We start from the raw sequence: 26,583 nt of genomic DNA, 5'->3' as shown, positions 1-26,583 counted from the left end.
ACGAGTTCTATTTTAATGTTATTTATTTTTAAAGTTGCCTTTTTTTGGTCTTATGATGGTAGATGTGTCCAATATAGGTATCAATCGATAGCTAATCTAAAAGTCTATTCAATCCAACGGAAGGTCAACCTCTTCCCCTTAATGGGCTAGTCTAGGGGGCCAATAATATTTTATTCAACACAAAATATTGATATGGGTATCAAATCTTATTTAAATATCTTATACTGAAAATATTTACTCTTAATCTTAATAGCTTGAACTTGGTTTGGGGAGGGAGATGGGGTAAAAAAATAAAAAATTGATATTGGTATTATATAAAAGATGATTAAAATATCCTTTGATAATAATTATCACTCTAAATGAGCTCGTCCCTGCTCATACCATCACCTCCTTCACCACCTATCTCAACAACGCTGAGTACTAACCCTTATTTCGCTTCTACTCCTTTACCCCTTAAGTTATGGGTTACTTCTATCAACACTATTTATTCCAACTTAATTTCGTATGCCAAGAGTTGCCAGGTCTATTTTTGCGGAAGATCTCTCAAAGATTTTACATAATTTCGATAATGATTTGGATCTTTATCAATTTGGTCAAAATTTTTACTATGCTCACTACTTGAACATATCAAAATACAAATCAAACATCTCCAGCCACATCAAAACATTTAAAACTCCTTCCCTTCCTTTTATATCCAGTAGCTGTCCCAAAATCTCCTCAATAAGATATTTTCAAAGCTAAACAGGTTACAAAAAAATAGTCTTAATATATTATGTGCTTTAAGAATAGCAACATTCAATGATTCAATCCTGATGCAGAAATCTTTGAGAAACTTAAATTTAAACATCATGCAGGCAACTTATCTACTCGTGGTCTTATTCCTGATCCTCCATTAGATTTATTAAAAATTGGAGTTCTTAACGATATCAACTCGATCAATAAAGATTTCTGGTAGTCGTCATTCTATCTATTTGCAATATCTCCTAAAACCGTTTATCCCTGCAATCTATCCCTGAAAGTAACACTAAATGGTAGTACACTTCCCGAAGTTATCCATATTTTATTTGCCTCTTAATTGCCTTAAAAAATCATATGGTGGATTCCTTCTTATTGCAATAGGCTCTCTTTTTTGTTGAATGCCTGCCAAAATAATAAGCTCTAGAATTTGATGCCCTTGAGACATGTTTTAAACCCCATTAATTTGACTATTGGCGGTTATGAAGCAGCCTCTTAGGTCTCTCATTTAATTTCACAAACACATGCATTCTTAAACTTGATTATAAAAATGCTTTTAATTCTCTTCATGAACCTTTTTGTTCCTTTTTTCTCAAAATCTTTGAATGTATCAAGTTAATATTGAATAGCTAATAGCACAAATCATTCCACAAATAACCAAGATTATATTGAATCCAACAAGGTTATCCCTTAGAACATTTTCTCTTTTGCATAGGTATCAAAAAAGCATTGACCATAACAGAAAAGGTTATTCTCGACTACAATATCTGGTACACTTAGATAAAAGTGCATTAGTATGCGATTTAGACAAACTACTAGATGTTCCTAAAATGATTAAAACCTGTCTTTTGAAATTGTTTTATCCCTTATATAATCCCACGATCCATCTTTTAAAATGCAGATCAAATAAATAATTCATTTAGGCTCTCCAATTAGTAGTTCTGACTCAGTCTTCTTTCTTTAAACAATTCATTAAATTTTACTTTGGTTTCAATGATCTGCTATACAAATAATCCTTTCACTATACATTTTCAATAAAATATTTTCTCTATATTACTAAAAAATATTCCATAGCTTTGGCTCTCCTTTGTTTTAGCATGCACAGACATTTTAGTCAATCATGAGGCTCAGATAAAACAATATCTTAAGATATTATTAACTTAATATTCTCTCCTTCAGGCTTCACTCCCATCCCAGATGGTCTTGGGATTCGGTCCCCTATTAATCTTTCAATTGCCGCTTTCATATCCTCAAGGCTTTCAATAAATAAGTTAATCACTTAGATAGCTTCTCAACCTGATCCAAATTTAGATAAGGCTCTTATTATCTTGTATCTTAATAAATCTTCAATATCAACCCGTTCTATGTCAACCCTTTAAAATGTTATGGATTTTCCCGAATTAAAACCAGAGGACCTAACCAATTTTAAATTCGCAAATCTTAATAGTGGTTACGAATAGATAGATGTCATTTCAAGTCAAAACCTAGGCTCCTTTTCTTCCGAACAATTGACGATTTTCATTGAGCTACATACCTGGTGAAATATACTTCCTTTGTCTGCTCCGTTTGTAATACACAAGTGAAAAAAAATAGTCATTACCTGAATCACTGCATATTTTCTGAAAGCTGCCATCCTAGGCACAGTGTAATAAACAATATCATTGATAAAGTTCTTAAAAGAGCCAATATCCCATGTTCCTTAGAATAGGGTTAAATTCATTGGTCGGTAAAAGAGTAGATGGATTACTCTGATGCCCTGGGAGAAAGGCCTTCCCTTTGCTTGGGAGTGGGTACTGAAACAAAGATTATTATTCAGGAAAAACAAGAGAATAATAATTTTTTCTTGATTCTATTGTCACAGATCATTTCTTAATAGTAAATTTCCCTGGGGCACGTCTGATTACTTGTTAAAATGCCCGTTTTTTCAATGTTTTTATCCATTAAACTAACTTTAAATGCGGACATACATTTTTTTCTAACTATACAATAAAATTTGGCGAAAATATATACAAAAAATTGAAATATAATTTTTATCATTTTGAATATATTTTGGAAATATAAAATGCATGTTTGTTTTCTTAACATTTTTTATAATATCTCATGAAATTTAACATAAGTAATCCACAAACATAAAATATATATATTAGAAATAATATTTTACTATACATTGGCGGTTCAAAATACCTGGGTTTGGCGCCCCACTAGTACTAGTTTACTAAGTATGATTAAAATAATATCTAGATACCAATATTCGTAAAATTTTCTCAAATTTTGAAAGAAGGGTCAAACTTTATTATAAAAGTTAAATTATATATTAAAAATTTTAAAATTTACTAAAAATGATTACAAAAATTTTCCAAATTTCACATCCTATCTCATAAAATTTAATAGTTAATTATTTAAAAATATCTATATTAGCGCAAAATTAAATGAATATTTTATAAATTAGTTATTTACTTTTTTTTTTAAATTGCCAATCATGGTGTATAACTTTTTTTGTCCTATAGTATCTTTTCCAAACACATAGCGACCTCTTAAACAGGGTAACTAGATTTTAATAATTTTTCCAGCATGTGTAGAATTTAGAATACCTATACTAAATATTTTAGTCAATTTTACGCAAATTGACTTTAACATATATATTTTAAAATTATAATATGAGCTTGCAGTAAGTAATTTTTGGATTAATATAGACCAGTACTCTCCACCTCGAAGTAAAAATTTTTGGTTATGATGACTCTGATTTAAATAACAAAGTAGTAATAAAATGCATGAAATAACAAAATAGAATCGTAGATTCAGTAATTTCTATCGTGAATACAATCCCAACATTTTATTTTTACCAATATATAACTTTATTTTGCTGGAAAAACTTTATTTCTATTTTAAAAACATAATAATATAAAAATCATATAAATGGTTATATCATGCCCAACCATTTTTTAGTTGGATTCCCAAAAAGAAGCCATAGTTATATTTGAGAATACCAATTTGCATTCTTTTCTTGCAGAAATAGGAGTTCTCTTGGTTCATTAGTATAAGAGGAAAAATGACCGTTTGTTACCCAAGGAAGAATTGTAGAGAATCTAACTGGTCTCAAACTACCCCCTGATAATGGATTTGTACGTGAGTCCGACTTATTATTAGATTAATTGAGGTATGACGTTGATGTTGGCCTTGATTATGTAAACGATTAAGTGCTCATGTCTCCCCTTAGATGTGACCAAAGTTTTGCAATCATTACAATTGTGTGGTTAGACGGTGACACATCTTAATCGTAAACCTATGACAACTCTCAATTGTTCATCTGATATTACCAAGGTTTCGACTGGGAAGGACTTCAAAACATTCTTGATCCCCTAGTCTGTCATCAGACTGAAGGAGTTGTATCAAATCGAAGGGGCGATTTGATAGTGTGTCGGTAAGAAAGTTATCAATAAGGGTTGGAAATTTTTTTATGGTTAATAACTGATGGATAAGGGAGTGTTTACCTGAATATTTTCTTTCTATATATTAATTGCAGTCTAATAAAAGGTCAGTTGGCAAAATGAAACTATATATCATAGAGTTATCAATCTAGATGTGATAAAAGGATAATGGTATATTTATTATAATTTTAATTATTAACAGTTTTTATGACAGACTAGTTTGTAAAAGTATAGATCCTAGAAAATATTATAAATATATTTTTTATTTTTATGGAAAGCGTGGATACATTAGATCGGATGATGGGTCTCATTATTATATACATCCTGTGTCCTCAAAAATTATCCACAGAGTAAAAAGGGCCATCTTAGATAAAATATATCGTTTAAATACTTCAAATATAACACGCTCATCTACAACTAGAAAAAGAAATATACACAAAAAAGTTCATGGTTTTTTAAAAAAGTCAATTAATCCGCATATCGTAATTCAATTTAAAAAACTGAAAGATCCAAATAATAAAAATAAACTACCACATGACGAAAATGATATGATTTGCCCGCTAGGTAATATTTATAAGAAATCCGTCATCCTTGATAATTGTGATAAATTAATAGAAAATTCATGAGAGTAAAGATTTGAATAAAATTATTAAAATACAGATTACATTTTTGAAGTGTGAGAATAATCATTAATAGATATTATTATATAAAATAAAATAAACCATGAATGATATTTAAAATAAAGATCATTTACATGAAAGCTACAAACACATCATAGACCCACTATCGTTTTATAAGAAAATCCCATTTGAAAATAATTCAAATAATATAAATAAGAGAAACAAACGTGCTCCTAAAAATATAAATTCTGATGCCACTGTTGAAATAGGATTATTTTATGATGAAGACCTTTATATGCAAACTCACTTGGCCGAAAATAGGGAAGAAAAAATAATGGACTACGTTTTAAACATCATGAATGCAGTAATGTAAACTTTATGAAATTAAATATGAATTTTATTAGGTCGGATTGTTATTAATACATCCTTCACTTGGGAAAATACTCTATGCTACATTGGTTAGATTAGAAATATTTGAAAAGCAACCCGTATATTAATAAAATTGAATTTCTAACTGTAGTATGTAATATAGGACTCTTTAAAGACAAAAGATGCCACTGCCTTGTTAGACGCTTTTAGAGAATTTCAAATGGATAGTAATCCAGTACATGAATTTGGCAGTAGTAAAAATTGGGACAATGCTATCCTTTTGACGGGGTATATATAATTTTTTAAAATACACGTATAAATAACATAAAGAATGAATATGTATCAAAATATTTATGCAAATGGACAATTGAAAAAAGTTCAATCTATTGCAGGTAAAATACCAAAATATCATAATTATCCAACTTCTTGAATTAATTTTAGGTCTAGCAGGAATAGGAACTATGTGCCATAATAAATTTTCGGCTAGTATTATTGAAGCTAAAGGATACCGAAGCGCTTACAGCATAGCTCATGAAATGGGACATAAGTATGTTTTAATCTTAAATATTTATTTATAAACACTTATTGTGTTAGGTAATCTTATTAAAATTAAATTCTTAGGTGAAATTAATTTTTAATAAAAAGAATGCAGTAGTAACTATATATTTTAGGGATAAATAACAAGTCCAAACAATATGATCAATAGAACGGGTGGGGGGGGGGGGGTTGAAAAACATGTAAAGAATAATCTATACATTATAAAAAGTCTCTAAAAAATGAAGTCTCGGAAAGTAGAAAATATGTACTATGTAGTTCTGTAAACATTTTCAAAAAAAAATTCGTTCGTGTTTGTCGTTCATTGGCAAAAATCGAATTTCGCCTCAAAATTCATTTGCAAGAAAGGAAAACTGAGCGCCTTTGCATTCATGTAATATTGTTCAAATACCAAATATACAATTATTTTCGATAATTTTAATTTGTATTATAATTATATCATTTTCTTCTTTAAAAAATATGAAATTTACAGTAGGTAAGTAAGTGAATAGACTATCTTGGCATAAATTAAATTATAAATTTGAGGAAAAAATTAATTTAATTCAATTAATAGTTTTTTTTTAAAACATATCTCAAAATCGTGAATATAAAAAAATTGAAAAGAAAAAAATGAAAGGAAAGGGAAATAAAGGATTATTATGAAGGGTAGGGTATAAAAGGTCTAAATCTGCCTGGCTACTCAGGAAAAAAAACCCACAAAGCATATGAAATAAGATTTTATAATTTGAATTAATGCGCTGACTTAAGTAAATGCCTTCTTTCTGATCTTCTAATTTAATCCTTATGGTTCTGCCGAGCTTTTTAATTAGACTAAGCTCCTGGCTTCCAAAGGTGTTAGGGATATAGTAATAAATGGTATTAATTTATATTCATCTATAAATAAATATATTTGTTATTTTTAAGTCTTCCGTGTATATGTAAAATCAATATTCTATCCATAAAAATATTACGCAAGTCTGAAGAATTTTCGCATGGGTAATATTTTTCTGGCTAAAATATTGAGTTATCCATTTTAAAATCAAATCGAGCAACTTAGCAACACTACTCCCTGAAGAGACCCGGGGTTCTTGCATTTGAGACAGTGACGATTAGATTGACGTACTGGTTTCTTGTACTAGGTGCACTCATAATAGAGGCTGTGAAATTTAAGTTAATGATCACTGCGAAACTGAATTCCTGATTTGAAAGCTCGAGTTCAAAATTTTTGGATGGAATGGCATATCGGTATTCAAAACCAGAACCTTGGTTGAGAGAGGTTAGGAAGGCATAATATCCTAATAGCAGGGTCGAAAAGAGGTAATCAACGCTTGCAATTTTTGGATTATCTCAATCTTTTTGTTTATGAGAGGTTGGAAGTTGGCATTCACTGTCGTGAGGGTTTCCATAAGATTAGGCTTTGTCAAGCAGCGCATCTGGCAAGTTAGGTGATCAGTTATTATTTTGAAGCTTGTCAATCTGGACGAAGCCACTTATTGATAAGACTACGAGTTATCATAACTCCATACCTCCTTTATTTCAGATTAGAGTAGCTTAATGCCACGAATTGGAGTTAAAATGAGATTAGTTATTTTTTCCATGACGTTTTTTATATTGGATTCATGTGCCAAATGACCGTTGACTGCAGATCATAGAGGATCTTCTGTATATTAATAAAAAAATTTATAAAAAAAAGATTTATATGTAGGAAGCTGTATGAGGATCTCTTCCATATTGTTTAAATTATTAAACGTAGCTAGAAAAAAGTTATGAAATAAATAAATACAAAATATAATAACACCATATTAGCCGTTTTAATATTTTTATTTTATAGAATATAATATGTGAAAATTTCAAAATATAATATTTCGGCGGCTGAGGATTATTATAGTTATCTATATTCACATTTTCCAAATTTTTAAAATTTATCTGTTGAATTTTCTATAGAATAATTTATTTTTTAGTTTATGCTTAAGGAATAGATTAGATAGGCAAGATCTAATTAATATAATCTTGCTAGAAAAAATATTTTTATACTTTTTAAAATATGGAGATAAAACATTATATTAAATTTAACTTCGAAATTTAAATAAAACTTCTATCTCCAAAAAATATCTATTAAAAATAAATCCTAATCTTTGTAAAATATAGTATTTTTGAAATTTCTGAATGAATATATTATATTTATAATCATAATCAGGAAAATATTTTAACCGAGTTTTTAGATCAGGAACTTCTTCTTTTTTATTAGACAGATTTTGCTTAGATTAATCCTTGGAATATTTAGGGTAACTATAGTGAGATTAAATAGTTGGAAATGAGTTAATTTTAATAATCTTTCTTTTTGCATACTGTCCACGATTATATCTTATTGGAATATTTGATTTTTTCTTTTCTTTTATTGTAAAATAGGAAATAAGTCGTTGAGGTATATCTAACGTTTACATGATAATATTTTGCAAACCCAAATTAGTATTAAGATTATGTAGAAAATATGAATAAATATAGTTCTTAAAAAATTATTATGTTACGTCTTAATTCTTTTTTCAGTACATCTCATTATATTGAGATACAAAGATGTACTTTCTTATCACCTGGTAATGACCAAAAATTCCTTGTTAATATTATAAGGCAATTGATATATTGGTCATAAAATTTTAAGTTATATTTATTTATTCTCAATATGATTTTGATTATCTTCATTATTTATACACATTTACAAAATTGATTAATTTGATTATAAATTTTAAATATTTATATTTACCAGAGACCTTCAGAACATTTGCACAGCCCGGATTTTTTTTAAAAAAATTTTTAGGCCCCATCCCGATTTTTTTTAAATATATTATATTTATTTTTAATTTTTATCTAATAATGGCGATTTAAAACATTCGGTTTATGAATATACGGCCCGGTCTGGATAATTTTTAACAAACTTTAGATTCGACTCGGGTATTTTAATTTTTTTAGGCCAGCCCTTGTACCCTGGCTGGGCTTAGGGCCGGATCTGCTGGTCTCTGATATTTACTTATAAACAGTATGAATTTGACTATCTTTATTTAGACTATCATTACTCACGCTCATACTGCTAAATTGATATTAATTTAATTATTCTCATAGATTTAATTATTTTCCTTATTGATGCTATCAGTCTCATTAGTCAAACTTACTAAATTGAAATTATTTAAATATTCATTTCGTAATATAAAATATAATTACTTGACTATTCTCATTTGGAATATAACCTAATTATTTATTTTAATATGATATATTGTTTATAATCAAATCTAAAAATCACATGATTTTTAAGTATTCTGGTTGTTTTAAGGATTAGGATAGGACATTATAAAAATATAATTTTTTTGTAAAGTGTTGTTAATTTGCTTGGTCGTGAAATTTAAGACCTAATTTGATGCTCAGGCCTTCACCCGAGGTTCAGACCTGTGTTTTTTTATGTTTAATTTCTTTATTTATATTAAAAAACAGCATGATATATAAATCTATATAATAACATTTAAAAAAGAATAAATAAATTTAAAATCAACATGGGAGGGAGGGAGGCAAAAAAAGGACTCTTATTGAGAACCAAGAAAACTAAGATAGTTGCCACGAAATACAGCGATTTGATTTGATTGTAACATTTAAAGCAGATCCATGATCACCATTAATTTGGGAAACTTTTTTACCCAAAATCTTAAAAAAATGATAGCCTCGGAGGTCTAGGAACCCATCAGTAGAAATAACTATTGGGATAAAGTGAAAAACAGAAAAGTCGTGTTACTTTCTAATTTTGACCTTTCAGCTGTAATAGTCGGATCAATGTTTGGGTTAGAGGAAAATTGGGAGACACAAGTGAAAGTCCAAATAAGGTGTTTTCTTCTAAATCCGGAATGTTTGTGAGCCAATCTGGTCTTTTCCCATCCGACAGGGATAAGTGGACGGGTTCCAGAAGGTTAGGATAGTTGGCAAACCCTAACTTGCTCAAGATTATAGAGTTAATAGTCCTATGTCGACTGAACCGGTCTTTAGAATATAAACAGCTTAGACCATGCTTGCCTATAGGGTCGGAGTCTTTCCTGCACCCTTTGCATATAGTAGACATATGTCATAGCCAAGTCTACATCTTATGGTCACCCGTAGCTCCTCGCCGGATAGCAAAAGACCGAGATTGGCACTAGGAACCGCTTTAAGCTATTCATGGTCTGACTTTTATCCCAAGTATCTAAGGATTGGAGTGTCTTCAAGTGGGGAGGGGGGGGGGTTAATTCCCATTAATTTCTTATAAACCAGAAGGGGATTAAGAAAATCTAATCTCTTTGTGCCGAGGACTTTGGAAAAGATAAGGCATAAATATTTCTATAAATCACAGGCAGTTTCAAATAGCCTATCGCTAACCTTCGCAAAAAAAAAGAATAGAAATAGTGATTTAAAAACCCCTAATTTCTAGTTTTAAATAAACATGGGGAAAAAATCATGAAGCATTACCATAAAAAGAGGGCTAAGAACCAACTCTCAAAATTTTACTGAATCCAAATTCTTTTTTAAAACTAGGAATTTATTAGGTGATAGATTTAATCATAAATTTTTTTGTATCAACAAACCTAACCAAACCAATCAAATAATAAACGTATTGTAGCAAAATGAGTACACTAAAATGTAACATAACTGTCTATTTATATAAAATACAAAAATATAAATTTAATATAAGGGAAAATAATTTTATGTCTTTAAAAAGAATCGCATCCAACTGGCACAGGCAGGATAATGTGCTGGAATTGCAAGATAATCTCTGGCAATTTTCGATAATATTGGATATCTATTTTGATTTAATTTCTACCAGTCTATTAGATTTGTATCATTAGTTGTGACTTCATCATCATGTTTTCTTGTTTCTAAACTATTATTGTTATGATTATGTTAGCTTGATATATTTTATCATAAAAGGACAATTTTTTGGATTTATTTTCTGTTTCATTTTTATATTCCGTTGAATTGAATATATTTATTTTATAAATATTATATTATTCGGTTAGGTATCCAATGAGAGTGTCTATACTTTTATCCTTTAGGTGACTTAATATTTTAAACTGTGGGTCAATCCTTGTTGATATAATATAGAGGTGTTTATTAAAATTAAAGTATTTATCAAGCTTAGATAAGGCAGCTAAAGAAGCCCTCTTTAAAATAGTAATAAGTATATTATTATAACTCTCAACATGCTCAAAAATGCTGGAATATAAAGAAATAATGGTTGAAACGGATGGGTGCTTGCACATGAGGCTGTAGCAAAATTAAATGGTTCCAGAAATTCTTGATATATTTATATATTATTCCATGCTAAGGCACTAATATAATTTTCTTCATTGGTATTTTGTAAATGATTGGTATATGTTGTCAAATGGAGTTTGAGCAATATTGTCATTTCAAGCATTTGGTATGTTGAATTCCAACGTGGTGGTATTTCCAAAAATTTTAAGGTTGGATTTTTTTCAAGAAATATTTTTTCGAGTGTATTAAATTTAGATATAGAAATTTTACAAATTTTCTTATTTTTTTTTAAGTTTTATTTAAGGGATTTAAGGCGGCCATAACAGCCAACTGTATAAAATGCCAAAAGCATTTGCACACATTATTTAAATTAAAATTATCTTTTTGATTAAAATTTTTAGAAATGCTAAATTATTACTTGCATTTTCTAATGTAATAGAAAAAAAATCAATTTCAAATTTTACTTTTATGTAGAATTAAAAATATTATAAATATTAATAGAACTATGTGCGGATTTAAAAGGAAAGAAATCTAATAAATGATTATTTAATTTAAAATCAATATAATGAATTGTTATGCCCATAAAGGGTATTTTATAGGGAGAGAGAAAACCATATGTTCATTGTTAAGGAAAATTTAGATGTAATGTTAGAAAGTACAGATTTTAGATTGTTAAGAGTTATGATAATGTTTTATAATTTCTATTTTTAGTGTTTTTCTAAAAACTAAAGTTAGTGAAAGGTTACAATATGCTATTAAATTTTTAAAAGGGATATTTTCAACCTTTGAAAAGGCTGTTATTTTGAATAAAAAAGTCTATAATTAAATGATTTAAATTAGTTTTATTATTTATATTATTTACTAAAAATGATTTTATTGTGTTAACTTTTTTAATTTTATTTGTTCGTTCACATTTCCTATATGATGTTGGGTGGATGGATTTAAGTGTCCATAACCCTGAGGTTCCAAAATTGGGAAGAGTTATTTTTTTTCATTTATTACAAATAGCCTTCTTGTTATCGCAACTCGTATAAAATTCCCAGATTTTTGCTGTATTTCGTTTTTTATGTTGATTGTTCTTGTTCATTATCGTTATTAGTATCATCATTATCTATTTTTTAACACTATTTAGTCTTCATTCATTATAATATCCTAAATGAATAGATAAAAATTGACATCATATAAAAAATTTACTTCCAATAATAAAAATAAACTAAAATTATAAATTATCCAATATTGATATCATAGTACAGAAAAGTTATTATTTGCACTAAATAATCGGATGTAATAAGTTTAGGCAATTTAAATAAAGTAAAAAAATATACCACGATATAATCTATCAGAAAATAATCTGGTATATGTGTTGTTTTTTAAAGATATCCTGCCTTTTCTTTGTCAATATATTTTCTCAAACTGGAAATAAGTTCAAGCTTTCTACCTTCGTTTATAATTTTATCCAGGGCTAATCTAATTTAAGCAGGGTGTGAATCATTGCTGATTAGATGTGTTCGAATTATTGAAAATAAATATAATTAAAATATAAATTGTAAACAAAGTCTTGCTTGCATTAATAAGTTGCTTACAAAACTTGAAATTATTTAAAGCAATTTTTAAAAATTTTAATATTATAATAGTTATCGTGGGAGTGAGATATCCCAAATATTCTAAAATCGAAAGAACAGTAGCAACAGGTTCCATAACATATAACATCATATATATACATATTATTTTAAATTATCACTAACTATATAAAATTGGACTTGTATTTTTTTTTTAAAAATGGCTGCACAGTTTCGTTCGACACTACCCAAGTTTATTCCACAATTGAAGAAATATTTGATTTATGAAACAATTTTACAAATTGACTTTGTACCCTTAATTTATTTTTTTATTGGTATAAAAACTGTTTCATATTGGGGCTAGGGCAGGTTAAATCATCTTCATCTGAAGAAATATATATCATTGACATAATATTCTTTATAAAATAAATTATAATATTAGACAATAAGAATATAATTTAACATAATCTTGATTGATTCAATATTAATTAGATTAACAATCTTGACTGAAAATTTAAAATAAAAATGAAGAAATTTGGTGGTTGGTCTGACTTAAAAACTCAGCTAAAATTATTTATAAAATTTAAAAAATAAATAAAAATAATTATAATAAGATAAAAGTTGTTTTTTCCATATTTTTTAAAAATAATTAACGCGTTACCGGTACCGTCTAGAAGAAAGTAACGAATGGCTTCTTCAGAGAAGGTAACGAATGGCTTTCCCTTTCTTCAAAAAAGATAACGCCGTTAGTATCGACGTTGCATTTAAAGTTACTTTACAGTACTAGTTTATATAAATTAAATAAAAGATTAAAATGATAATAAAAAATCTAAAATTTCATAAAAGATAAATTTTTAAAAATGAGTATTGAATGCTACTAAGTTAGGACTTTTTCATTTCTTTAGAACTTATAATTTTTTTGTATCAAAATATAAAATGATGAGTAGAAATGGAGATATATCATTATAAATAAAATACTAGATAATTAAGAAATTTATGGATAAACATCATTTATAATATAGATAGATATAATTTAAGGAATAACAAAAATCGTTCTATATAAATTTATATCATTTAAAAATTTAATTAATTTACTTAAATTTGACATATGTTTAATATTACGAAAATAAGAATATTCATATATATAAATGACAAGATTTGCTTCTTGTTCTAGAGATGCTCGCCTTAAGATCCCACCATAAATGCTCAATACGACGAGTATGGGTCTATCTATTATTTGGATCTATAAGTTGTAACTGTGATTGACCGAGTAATCATCATATCCATTTTCAATAAGATTGTTATATCTTGAAAATTTTTTAAGATTTATCAATATTTAATTTACCCCTACCATTTGTCAGTCATTAGAAGGGTTTCTTTATCCCTTTTTAAAGTTTCAGCTATAAAAAATTTCCCATCATTTCTTGATATCTCCAAATGTCATTTGATTTTATTCTAATATTTTTCCTTTTAAAAATATATTAAAAATCGTCAAATAATGGCCTCAATAAAATATATCACACCACATATTTGTTTTTTTAATAAAATAATATTTAAAAAAAAAAAATAAATAAAAAATTTTATTAAAAATTTCCCTGGATTCAATAACTTACCAATATAAGAATAATATAAAAATGTAAATTTAAAAAATCCTAAACTTTTTTTCCTAAAGAATAAATTTATTGAAAAAAAAAATTCATTTTGTTAAAAAGTGAATATTGAACACAAATTTTGCTATTTAATTTTTTTTTTCTATTAATTTTAGCAATTGTTTTCAAAATTGCTAAGCTAGAGAGTTTTGTAATTAAAACTAAATTTTCTATGCTAAAAAAGTTCCACCGGAGCTGAAAATGGTAATGCTTGTTATAATTTATGAATAAAGGTCTAATTTAAGGGAATTTAAGAAAATATTAATGTTTTATTTTTTAATTTTAAAAATTTCAATAACAATCGTCTCCATTAATTCTTCGTAAAAATAAGAAATTTCACTATGTTCTGATTCTACATTAATGTAATATAAAATAATCTATTCACGAAATATATGACTAGGATATAATTGAAAAATTACCTTTTATTCATTTATAAATAAGCAATTCTACCAGAAAATAAAAATAAGGCTTTACTTTTTACTTAAAATGATGAGAAAAGTCAATTCACTATATCAAATTTCAATACAATAGTTTTGGCATGGTACACGATGGAGTTAGTTACGCTAGTCGTTGTGAAAATGAAGGATTTATTATGTCACCACACACTGGAATGGGAACAAATAAATGGTCTGAATGCAGTAGGGAAATAATAAGTGATACTTTGAAGTAAGACCCACATATATAGTTTATCAAATCGATAAAAACTTATATTAATATTAGATATTTTACATGTTTGTATGAAACATCGGAAACACCATGGAAATTAAGTTTTCCTGTGCAAAATGTTCTGCCTGGCCAGCGAATAAGCGCTGACCAACAATGTGAAGCTTTTGTAGGAAAAGGTTCCAAAAGATTTAAAGGGACTCAAATTGAAGTTACATTATATAATTAATATATATTTATAAAAGTTACATAATTATAGACTATATGTTATTATTTGTGGTGTACTCAACCTAACAACGATTATTTTGCATATGGTACTCATCCAGCGCTGGACGGAACATATTGTGGTTGGAACAAAGTTATTAATAATTTTTAACTTTAAAAATAAAAATCTCTCATATTTTATTTTGCATAAACATAATAAGTTGTCTATATGTGAATTTTTTATTTTAATAATCATTATAGGTAATAATTTGATAGTATAAATAAAAATATCTTTTAGTTTATCTCTTGAAAATATCTAAAACTTTATATCTTTTATTGTTAGGAGTGTTAACCTAATAACATTTTAGGCATACACATTGTGATTTTCATACATCATTTAATAAGATATAGACTTTCGTTATTATTCCGAAGGCTCCAATTAGTATTCATTTATTTTAAGCGAAATAGTATCTCTCAGTGCTTTCCGCAGAAAGGTGGAGGGGATAAAGCTAAAATTAGTAAATTTCGAGAGGGATAACAAAGTATTTTAATTTTTTAGATTATTAAATCATACGTAGGAGATACGAGATCTTATGATCTTGGAATTATTGCGAGCTTTGTCTAGAGTACTAAACTCTAATGGTTAATTTTTTTATCAAAAATATATACAATATTATACATATACTGTCATAAAAAAAATTTATTGGTACAGAAATAAAATTTTTAAAGCACAATATACCCCAAAAGTAACTTTTTCTTATCCTGCAATTTACAACAATATAATATTGGGGCCAAAATTTAACAACCGATCCGCTAAAAAAATTTACGAAATGAGTTATAAAATTATTTTTTTCGTTAAAACAATTAAGTTATTATAACCTTTTCTTTAAAAAAATTAATAATTCACCAAAGATAAATATTTAATAATCATAATTGATATATTATTAGGATGTTCAGTTTTGTCTAATCAATTTTATAACTATATACTATAAAATTTTAAAGTATCAATCAACGCGTTTATACAATTTTAAAATAAAACGTAGGTTATCTGGATAATAAAAAATTAAAAATGCGTTATAACAAAAAACGACGAAAAAATAAATCGAAATTGATATAAAACAAAAATTTAATATAATTTTCCCCTCTGAGAAAACCCTCATAACATTTGTTAAGTTTGTTTGTAGTTGCTGAGCCTTGCTGGTGCTATATGATGTAATTTGTAGCGTCGACTATCTCAAGTTGGTAACATGTTGTTTAGTTTGTATTGTGGTGATATAGATAGTCATCATGATTTTAAGATTCACTTATAATTTTTTTTATTTTACTTCTTATATTTTGCTTTTTATATTTTACTTTTACATCTTATTTTAACTTCATGTGTTATTTATTTTACATTTTTCAATTCAAGATTTAAATTTTTAATATATCCTCGGCCTAGAATTGGAGTGCTCCACTTGCGCAAATGTTTAAAATGAGAAAATCAACATTAAAGTTTAAAATCAAAGGAAAAACTTATTGATCAAAATTACTTAAAAATTTCAGAGATAATTTATCATATTGTTAATTAATTATTGCCTAAAAAAATTTTGCTCAGAAAATTTAAATATAAAATTTATTTGATAAAATCAAATGCAAGTAAAGGAAATATAACACTTTATGATTTTTTTTTGATGTTCAAAATGCTCCATTTACTTTTTATATTAAAATTTAATAAATATATTTTTAATAATAACTTCAAATTATAGAAATTAATACTATATATTAATTTTTTTCTAATTTATTCATGTAAATGATGATATTTATCAGGAATTCATGATAATTCATCACATTAAATAATGTATAATTGAGTCCCTCGAAGTACTCCTTTAAAGAATCTTTTTGCCTGTTTCCAGTATTTTGATATAAATTTTTAAAGAAATAACTAATATGTTTATTACTTAAGTCAAATGTTTGTAGGAAAAATTATCTGCAAGCTCTAATTTTAACATTCACAACTTTAAAAAAATATAGTATGAAAAGTTTTTATAATTTAAAGAATCTTTTACCCTTCTCTTACATGGAGTTCTAACAATAAATTTGCAATAGAAGGATCCTTTAGCTTCATCAGCTAAGCTCTAAAAAGCCTCATGAATAATTTTACTCTGATCTGCATTAACTTTTTTATGACATTGAATTGTACATTTATTAAAATGATCATTCTGAACCATCCTTTCTATTTTCAAATCACCTTAATTGATATAGGTCTCACCACATTCTCTTAGTCTTTTCTTTCATTTGATTCGATTCTAGAGTTGAAGGTAAAATAAAAAGAAATCTTAATATTTAAGATATGAAACCCCAGGCTTGCTAGAATTGATATTATTACATAAAAATGGTTTATTATAAAGATCTGAAATCTTCAGTAGCTTCATCAAATATATCTTAGAATCTATATTCCAAATTTCATATTTGGTTGAGTAGCTATTAAGATATAAGCCAGAGTTATTATGCAATTTTTTTTATAATTATCTCATTTTTCAAATTATTTTTATCATTCATTATCATGTCAAAGAAAAAAAAGGATGTCATAATGCTATCAACTTTTCACTATAATAAAAATGTTGTTAAAATAATTCAAGCAATGAAATGATGGCATTTTATAATATGATTAAAGGTAAGTTAGATATGGTGTATGATCAAAATATGAATTATAATTTTAAAAACAATTATTAATAAAAAATTTACTTTGACATTAAAATAATTTAGGATAGATATGGAATCAAAATATTTTACGATTATGGAAAAGCCAATAATTAGTGTTGTTAAAGTTACTTTTGAAACATAACTAGTTACAGTTACGAGTTACATTGGCAAAAATATAAAGTTACAGTTACTAGTTAATTTTTTACAAATGTAACTAGTTATTAGTTACAGTTATTTTACAAAAGTAACTAGTTACATTATAAGTTACTTTATACATCATTCATATAACGAATTTATTTACTGAATGAATTTATTTAATATAAAAAAATTATGATATACAAAATATAAACATTTGTTTAAAAAAAATATATAATTTATTTATATAAAAAAATAAGTAAACCGAAATATCGGATAATAGAATATTTATATTTACATCGAATAAAAATATTCTATATATTGGCATTGTAAAAAAAACATATTTATTTTTCATAAAAATTTGAGTTTAATAAATGTTTATTTGCTTTTAACAACAATTGGATTTCAAAATTTTATCTAAGAGACGCGCTCGTCTCTCTCCAAAAATGAGCTTCCCTATTCTGAATAAAAGCTCTACAGGAGCACTTAATGTTTTTTTTTCTCTTTAGCTTTCACCTTTTCTGGTGGTAAGCTCCTTCAACATCTCTTTCCACTTTATGTTATTAATACAATCTCTTTTATCTAATTTATACTTCCTTATATTGGCTCTAACTTTATGGCCCCATTGAAGTTTTGGCCTTCCTCTTTTACGTTTGCCCATCACTTCCAAACTCTTTTAACTTTATTTCCTATGTAGTTCATAGGCCTTCTCATTGTGTGCCCATACCACCTAAGTCTGTTTACCATTAACTTAGTCTTAATGGGCACTACCTTTAAACTACTTAGTATTCTTGTACTGCTCACTTTATCCTTTCTTGTTACCCCAGCAATCATCCTCAGCATTCTCATCTCCATGGTTTGTAGACTTCTCTCGTCTGATTCTTTGGTTGGCCATGTTTCCGAACTATATAGAATAGTTGGTTGTATTATGGAACTGTAAATTTTTCCCTTTAATTTGTGTGGGATTCTTTTATCAAATAGCACTCCAGATAAAGATCTCCACTTTAGCCACCCTTGATTAATCTTACTCTTTATCTCTTTTTCTATTGTGCCGTTTGTTTGTATAGTGGAGCCCAAATATTTGCAGGTTTCAATTGCCGATATCTGCCATTCATTTATATAAATACTCTCTGTTTCATCTCCTCCTATCACCATATACTCCGTCTTTTCTCTATTTACTTTTAATCCGTGCGTTTCTAGGATATTTATCCAACTCACTAGTCTTTCTTTCATTTCATCCTTAGATTCGGCAAGTATCACAATATCATCTGCAAATATCATATTCCACGGGACTGTTTGATAGACTGTGCTAATACATCTATTACTGTAATGAAGAGAAGTGGGCTGAGAGCCGACCCTTGATGAACTCCTTCGGCTATTGTGAAGCCTGCTGAAGTACCTGTTGTGCTACGGACCACTGTTGTATGGCCCATAATTTTTCGGGAACATTTTTGTGGCGTAGCGCCCACCAGATAAGTTTTCTTAAGATTCTATCAAAGGCCTTTTCTAGATCGAGAAAGACCATGTGTAGCTTTTTGTTCTTTTCCCTGTATTTTTCACTCATTTGCCTAATTGCGTGGATGGCATCGGTTGTTGATCTTCCAGGCATAAAGCCAAACTGAGTCTCTCCTATTTCGATTATATCTCTTAATCTTTTTTCTATTATTTTTTCGTATAGTTTTAGACAGTGTGACATTAGTTTTATGCCCCTGTAATTTTGACAATTATGTGGATCCCCTTTATTTTTGAAGATAGGAACTAGATAGCTCTGCCTCCATTTTTGGGGAACTTCTTCATTTCCAAGTATCTTATTGTATAGATTTGTGAGGAGATGTATTCCATCATCTCCTAGTGGTTTAAGGCTTTCTATTGGAATATCGTCTGGACCCCTAGCTTTGTTGTTTTTCATATGCTTGAGGCATGTGATTATTTCTTGTTGTGTTATAGGTTAACAACATTATATTTAATAAAGATTATTTTTAAATTTGGAAAATCGTCATATAAAGATAATGTGCTGTTATTGGATTTAATAAAATTTTCAATTAATTCATCATTATCAATAATATTTTGACGCTTTAAATCAAAAAATCCAACTACATCTAATGATGTTTGTTGCGAACATGAGCCATTTGTGTTAGATTCATCGCAGGTTTTAAAGTATTTATTAAATTTAAAATTTCCATCTTTTTTGATCTATTCTTTTCTTGCCTTATCCAAGGCCAATCAGTTTTAAATAGTGGATGAAGAATAGCAGCAATTATATTATCATTATCATAAAGATCATGAAACCTATATCATTGTATTATTAATTTATAAATAATTATTTAATTTAAGTTACCTTTTTTTAATACTAGCTAATATAGCATCTTTTAAAGGTTGACAATATTTTAATTCTTGAACACCTTCCAGACAGATAAGTGTGTTATTGTTGGGGTATAATAACCTAGACAGGGTTGGGCAAATTTTCAGTAAATTGTATTCGGATACAGATACAGATACTTTATAAAATTTTGTATTTAAGATACAAGATACTTTAGAAAATTTTAATAAGATATAAGATACAAGATACTTGTATTTTTTTTAAAAAAAGTATCTACGATACAAGATACTTTTTTAAAAAACTTTAAATAGTCAAAATCAAAATGTATAAAGCTTTATTTCCTTATCTATAATATAAATTTATAAAAAAATATTTAAAATAAACTGTAGAAAATAACAAATTTATTATAAAAGATAATGTGATATTCCATTTAATAATTATATAATTAGTAAATAAATAAGAATAAATCAGCATCATAAATCAGCATTATTTTTTATATTATTAATTTTTCAAATGATTTATCGTTCAATCTTTGACGATTTGGTCTATTAACCATATTAGCAAAGCTAAATAATCTTTCAACGGGGGCTGAGGAGGGTAATATTGTATTATATTTAATAAATATTTCTTTTATATATTTATAACTATTTAACATATTTATACTCCGCCTGTCATCTTTCATATAATTTATGACCTCTATTTCAATATCATTTATACAATTATTAGAATTGGATGTGGTACTTTTAAGGCTAAAGTAATCATCATCTTCATCAATTGAAGATTTTGTTGAAGTATTAAATTCAATATTATTTTTATAAACAATTAAAACTTCATGTAATAACAAATCCTGAAGGTATTTTTTTTCTTTTTCACCATCAATCCAACGATTTTTAAAATAGGGATGAGAAATAATTGCCAAAAATGCACTTTTAAAATTGTTATCAAAATCATATATATTTTTTAATCTTTTATTTAAATAATTTTCTATGGCAATAGCTAATGGTTTGCAAAATTGTAGAATGGTTTGAATTAAATTTGTAATTTTTTTTAACGACATTTAAAATTGGAGCTGATTCTCCATAATAGCAGTTGATTTCACTCTGAATTTGTCAATCGCTATAGCCAATGGGGTCATTATATTGCAATATTCTTCTAAATATTGAATTTCAATATCTCTTAATTTAGGAAATTCTAATTTTTGACATAATTTAGGAAGTTCGCCTTTAAATTTTAATAAACTATGAAGACTATCATACAAACTATTCCATCTAGTGCAACAAGGTGTAACTAATTGTTTTCCTAAAACTGCTTTGACAAATTCTGCAGTTTTAGGCCTATTATTTGCATTCCATAGCTTAGTGCATTTAGCTATTGCATGATGATGAATTTTAGAAATGTTAGGAGAATCCTTAATAGCTCTCTCGACATCTGTTGTGGCAATTAGACTTATCGTATGGCACAAACAACGAATGTGTTGAGGCAATGTTATTGAGGCTTCTTTAGACCCTTAAATAAACAAATAAATAATTTTATTTGAATAAAATTTTTTACTAAATTTACAATATCATAATAAATTTTAAAGAAGTATTAAATAATACTTTCAATGATTTCGAATTCTATACATTCATCATCATTGATGTCAAAGTCATTCTCTAAAGCTTCCATAGAATATCCAAACTCCTTGAAAGCTTTCTTAAAGTTAGAGCCGTTATCTGTAACAGTTGCTATAACTTTTTCGTCAATACCAAAGTCACGATGAATTTCTTTATTATGATCATCTTGAAGTACTTCAAAAAATTTGCCATTAAGTATGCTTAGTTTAAATTTATTGTTATAATTTTCGGTTGAAGAATCATCTGAAGACGAAGATAAACATATTATTCTATTTTCTTCTTCCATAATTTTAAAATAGACAGATATAAAACGATTCAAATATGGTAGTTCTAATTGTTAGCAAATTCTATATGACGACCAACGTCATATATCAAAAATTATCTTAAAATTTTGATTAAATTTTTCATTTAAATCTTAAAACAATATCATTTTAAATTTTAATACTATTTAAATTAACCAATATAAATTTTTTTTAAAGTATCTGTATCTTTTTGAATACAAAGTTGGTTAAGATACAAATACTTTTAAATAATATGTATCTTAGATACTGGATACAAGATACTTTCCAAAATTTTAAAAAAAATATAAGATACAAGACACATACCTTGTATCTTAGATACAAATATCCGCGATACTGCCCAATCCTGCCTAGATACATATATTTTTCGCCTTCTAGTATATCAATAGCTTTAGCTACTGGTTGAATAATCTAATTTTTTTAATTTTAAATTATTTATAAGACATTAATTTAAATTTACTCTGCAATATACTTTAATAAAATCACGATCTTGTGATGTAAATCTACACAATTCTAATTCATCACATAATAATATTTTAGATAAAAATGTATAAAAAGAACCCCATCTTGTTACAATGGGATATGGCAGCCGAGAATGTAATCTCTTTTTAATTTGCTCAGCTGATAGCCCAGATTTGTTTTGTGTATTCCACAAACGTTAACATTTAGATATAGCAACCTTATACACTTTCCTATAATCCTCATTGTTTAAAAGTATTCTATTGGCATCTTGTGTTGCCACTAGGTTTAATATGTGACAGAAACATCTTCGATGCCTGGGAAAGTAGTCGAAGTCATTTATATTTTAATTGTTTAGCCCAGAGGAAGACATTAAATCTTCTATTGAAATGTATTCAATATCTGAATCATTATTTTCCTTATTTAGATTTATACATACATATTTTTAAAAGTAACTAGTTACTTGTTACTTTTGGAAGCTACATTGGTAAAAATATAACTAGTTACAATTTTTATAGTTACAGTTATTTTTTAGCAAAATGTAACTAGTCAGGTGACTAGTTACAACATACAAAAAATTAAAAAACGAGAAATACATGTTATTAAATAAGATAATAGGATAGACCATGAATATGAAGCAAATAGCGCAAAATTGACAGTGCTATAACTTTGGCAAAAATTAATATTTTTTAATCTAGTTTTTATTTTTATATATATTGGAAATAAATGAGTTATTATCCATTTCTAACTCAAAAATTTTGAAAATGTCGAGTGGAATTTCCAATTTTAGACCGAATATTATATTTATTTCTTATATTACATTAAATTTATATTTTTAAGCTGTCATTTACTTTCCCCTCTTCTCTGTTGATAAATAGCCGATTTTGATTTTTGTATGGCTCTTTCGTAGAAAGTTTTATACCTTGTTTACTTGGCAGATGCGGACCCAATTGGAATACGCCTGATTCTATTTTGCGCAGCATCGTAAAATTTAATCTTTGTGTTTTCGGTCTTGGTTAAGTGTTGACGTTTGAACTTCTTTAACCGATCGACGGTCTTGATACTTTACTTTTGTTAAAATCTAATTAACTTATTATAAATTAAATTATATATTTTTTTTTGCCCTATTTTATATTATGTGCTATATGAATTTTTACATTTTTTTTTTATAAACAAAATTATATATTTTTAAAACATTAGCTATCAATTTAATAATTATGGACGGGCTAAATATTTAGTTTTTAGAGGTGAAAAAAAACTCTTTTTTTGGACCGAGTCCTACCTATGAATTTTTTTGAGATCCCTGAGATTGCAAAGAAACAAGTCATATGGAGGGCTCTAATACATTAATTACTATCTTTAAAATTTATATTAACTATTATAATATATAAAAATTGTTATAAAATTTGTTTTTTCCATCATAGTGTGAACGCTTCTGGTTTAAAATGAAAAACTTTGAAAAATAATCAAAACTTTTATAATTCATATTTAAAAATTATATTTTAATAATTATAAAATTCAGATTATGATATAAATTAGAAAATTTTGGTGTAAAATCTTTAAAAAATTGTTGATATCTCTTAGAATATAATTGATATCTTTTTAAATCAAAAAGTGGTGCAGTGGAGGAACTTGTCAAAGTTGGCCATATAATCATGGTTCTGAAACAATAAATGGCGGGTGGACAGAATGGAACGCAGATAGTGGTTGTACATATAATTGTATGATTGATGGATCAGGGGTTTATTTATGGACAAGAAAGTGTGAAAACCCCTTGTAAGGATATAATATAGTATTTATAATCTAATTTTATATAGTGCCCTAAATGGTGGTGATGATTGCTTTGGCGAAAAAAATTCTTATGAACTATGTGATCCAGATATCTCTATAATTGAGGTATTCTATTAGTATTCTATTATTTATTCTTGCTATTATTTAGAGATGTGAAAAAGTTACCGTACAGCAATATATAGATGATACATGCAGAAAAAAAAGTACGAATAATACTCCATATGTTGGAGGATCCCAATATGCACATAATATTAAAGGTTTAGTATTTCGTATTATATATAAAAAATGCACTGAAATTATATACATTTGTATAAAAATATGTTTACAATGTCATACCCTAGACGTAAACGAATAGTAGCTCTCAATTGAATATCTGATAAGAAATTAACAAGGTTATGTAGATAGTGATTCTAACCATTAATGACCACCAGGTCTGTCAGCCCATTAAATGAGTTTTTTACAATTTAAGGGGTGGATTGATTGATATAGCTGTTTAGAAGTTTAGTATAAAAGGTGTGAATAAATTTTGTGAGTGATGATTGATGGAAAAGAAGTGTTCTCTCAATTTTGGCTACTAATAAATACGGTGGGGAATATTAAGTTGGATATCATAGAGTTGTTTGTTAATCTAGATGATAAGGATAAAAAATCGAGTGGAAGAAGTCGAAACTATCCGAAGGTATTTGGGCGAGTGACCAATAAAAGGAGTTAATTAGTTTGCTGACCTTTGTAAGAGGTTTAATAATAGGATCTTTACTCCATTATAAAAATCTATTTGTAAAGTTTTCATTATCATGGTTAATAAGGTTTTTATATTATAATTTTATCAGGTAGGGTTATAGAATTTTCACATATCTTGAGAAAATAGGCAATGAGATTCAATATATAAAAATAAACGGTTTTAATCTGATAAGTACATCAAAGTTTTGAAAGGTCATAAGATATGTAAGAAATAAAAATATTTAAAAAAAAAATTAATTGATTTACACAACTTATAAAACTTCAATTAAGGCCAGTTTACTTTCACACAGCACACGTCATACATCATAGTAAGCGCAATCACCCTTTATCGCTATTATGAAATAGCAGAGCTATGCTTGGACTATCTCATCACATCTAATTGGGTTAAGTAATTGGGGGTACTTCTGAGATGAGTACATCCACAATTGTTGGGCAGGCTGCAGTTACATGTGCGCGCAAGGGGCAAAGCCGCTTACTTAAACACCTAAAGAGGAAGTGAGAAAAGAGAAAAAGGCCTGTACCCGAAGCATATTAAGTTATGATATTATAGGTGAGATTGAGAGGAGGGGCAGAATTTTTAATGAAATCAATTATCAGGTAGTGGATGGCAGCATCTCTATTATTTTGAGCAATTAAATGAACGATATGAGTATATTTAATTCATAATAAATATCGATATCTTTATATATTTGGTGGGGTTCTAGCCTCCATTGACAAATTTATATGAGGGCATGAATTATTATATTTCCAAAAAGAAAAAAGAGTGAAAAAGTATTGCATTGTTTAAAATTATAATTTATTCATTATCTTGAAATACATAGGTTTTAAGATCGCACAAAGTAGAAAACTCAGATTTTATGCAATTAATAAAGCTTATAGCCTAAGATAATTTTGAATTAAAAGAATGGTTGAATCGTACTGTAAGTTTATATCTAATAAAATTCTCCTAATAATGTCCCACGAGTTGCATAGGAGACTTGTATAAAATGGGTTTCATTCTACTTTATAAAAACGGATATAAATTAAAGGTATATTCTAAGCAAAATTGTATAAAATTAAGTGTTGGTATTCTCTATACATATTGGAATATTTCATATTTAAAAATCGCTCATAATAAAAGATTTAAAATTGATAGATTCCGAATCCCATTACTATTAAAGATTAAATATATTTGATTGATATTGATTTAATGCATCTTAGTTCCTACACACGCGTGCCATGTATATTGTCAAAGAGCAGATACAGGAGAATTCGTACCATCAGGCTTACTACCAGATGGATCGTTATGCCATATAGATGACGAAGGAACTAATTATTATTGTGTTTATGGTTTGTGCAATAAACCTATTATTGGAGCCAATGTAAAAATATTAAAATTTTTAACTAATATAGTTAATTTCATTGTGTAGGAACTTCCATATTGAAAACAAATACATCAATCACAATTATACCTTGAGCATGAAATATATAAAAAATACAAATGAATTATTCAATAGATAACTAAACAAAGTCAAATA

General features: G+C 27.3%; 2 protein-coding genes across 2 annotated transcripts in view; one reads left to right on the top strand and one right to left on the bottom strand.

The window, feature by feature from the left end:
* Window positions 1-359: 359 nt before the first annotated feature.
* Window positions 360-26,523, top strand: LOC135928697 (A disintegrin and metalloproteinase with thrombospondin motifs adt-1-like). The gene is made up of 15 exons (XM_065465154.1): window positions 360-464; window positions 4,442-4,613; window positions 4,671-4,727; window positions 4,909-5,147; window positions 5,316-5,440; window positions 5,483-5,544; window positions 5,594-5,699; window positions 14,691-14,825; window positions 14,880-15,033; window positions 15,082-15,180; window positions 24,150-24,310; window positions 24,352-24,430; window positions 24,474-24,582; window positions 26,267-26,427; window positions 26,476-26,523. Exons 1-15 carry the CDS (start codon window positions 360-362, stop codon window positions 26,488-26,490), a joined length of 1,779 nt encoding a protein of 592 aa, XP_065321226.1. The 3' UTR covers window positions 26,491-26,523.
* Window positions 12,086-26,583, bottom strand: part of LOC135929034 (phenylalanine--tRNA ligase alpha subunit-like) — a 46,655-nt gene continuing 32,157 nt past the window's right edge. Inside the window, exon 12 of the transcript XR_010572456.1 lies at window positions 12,086-12,103. The gene's annotated coding sequence lies outside the window, so the exon portion shown is untranslated. The remainder of the gene's footprint in view (window positions 12,104-26,583) is intronic.

The sequence above is a fragment of the Gordionus sp. m RMFG-2023 genome, chromosome 4 (genome assembly GCF_954871325.1).
Source record: "Gordionus sp. m RMFG-2023 chromosome 4, tfGorSpeb1-WG-v2, whole genome shotgun sequence".
Lineage (NCBI taxonomy): Eukaryota > Metazoa > Nematomorpha > Gordioida > Chordodea > Parachordodidae > Gordionus > Gordionus sp. m RMFG-2023.
This window is presented reverse-complemented; position numbering and strand designations above follow the sequence as displayed.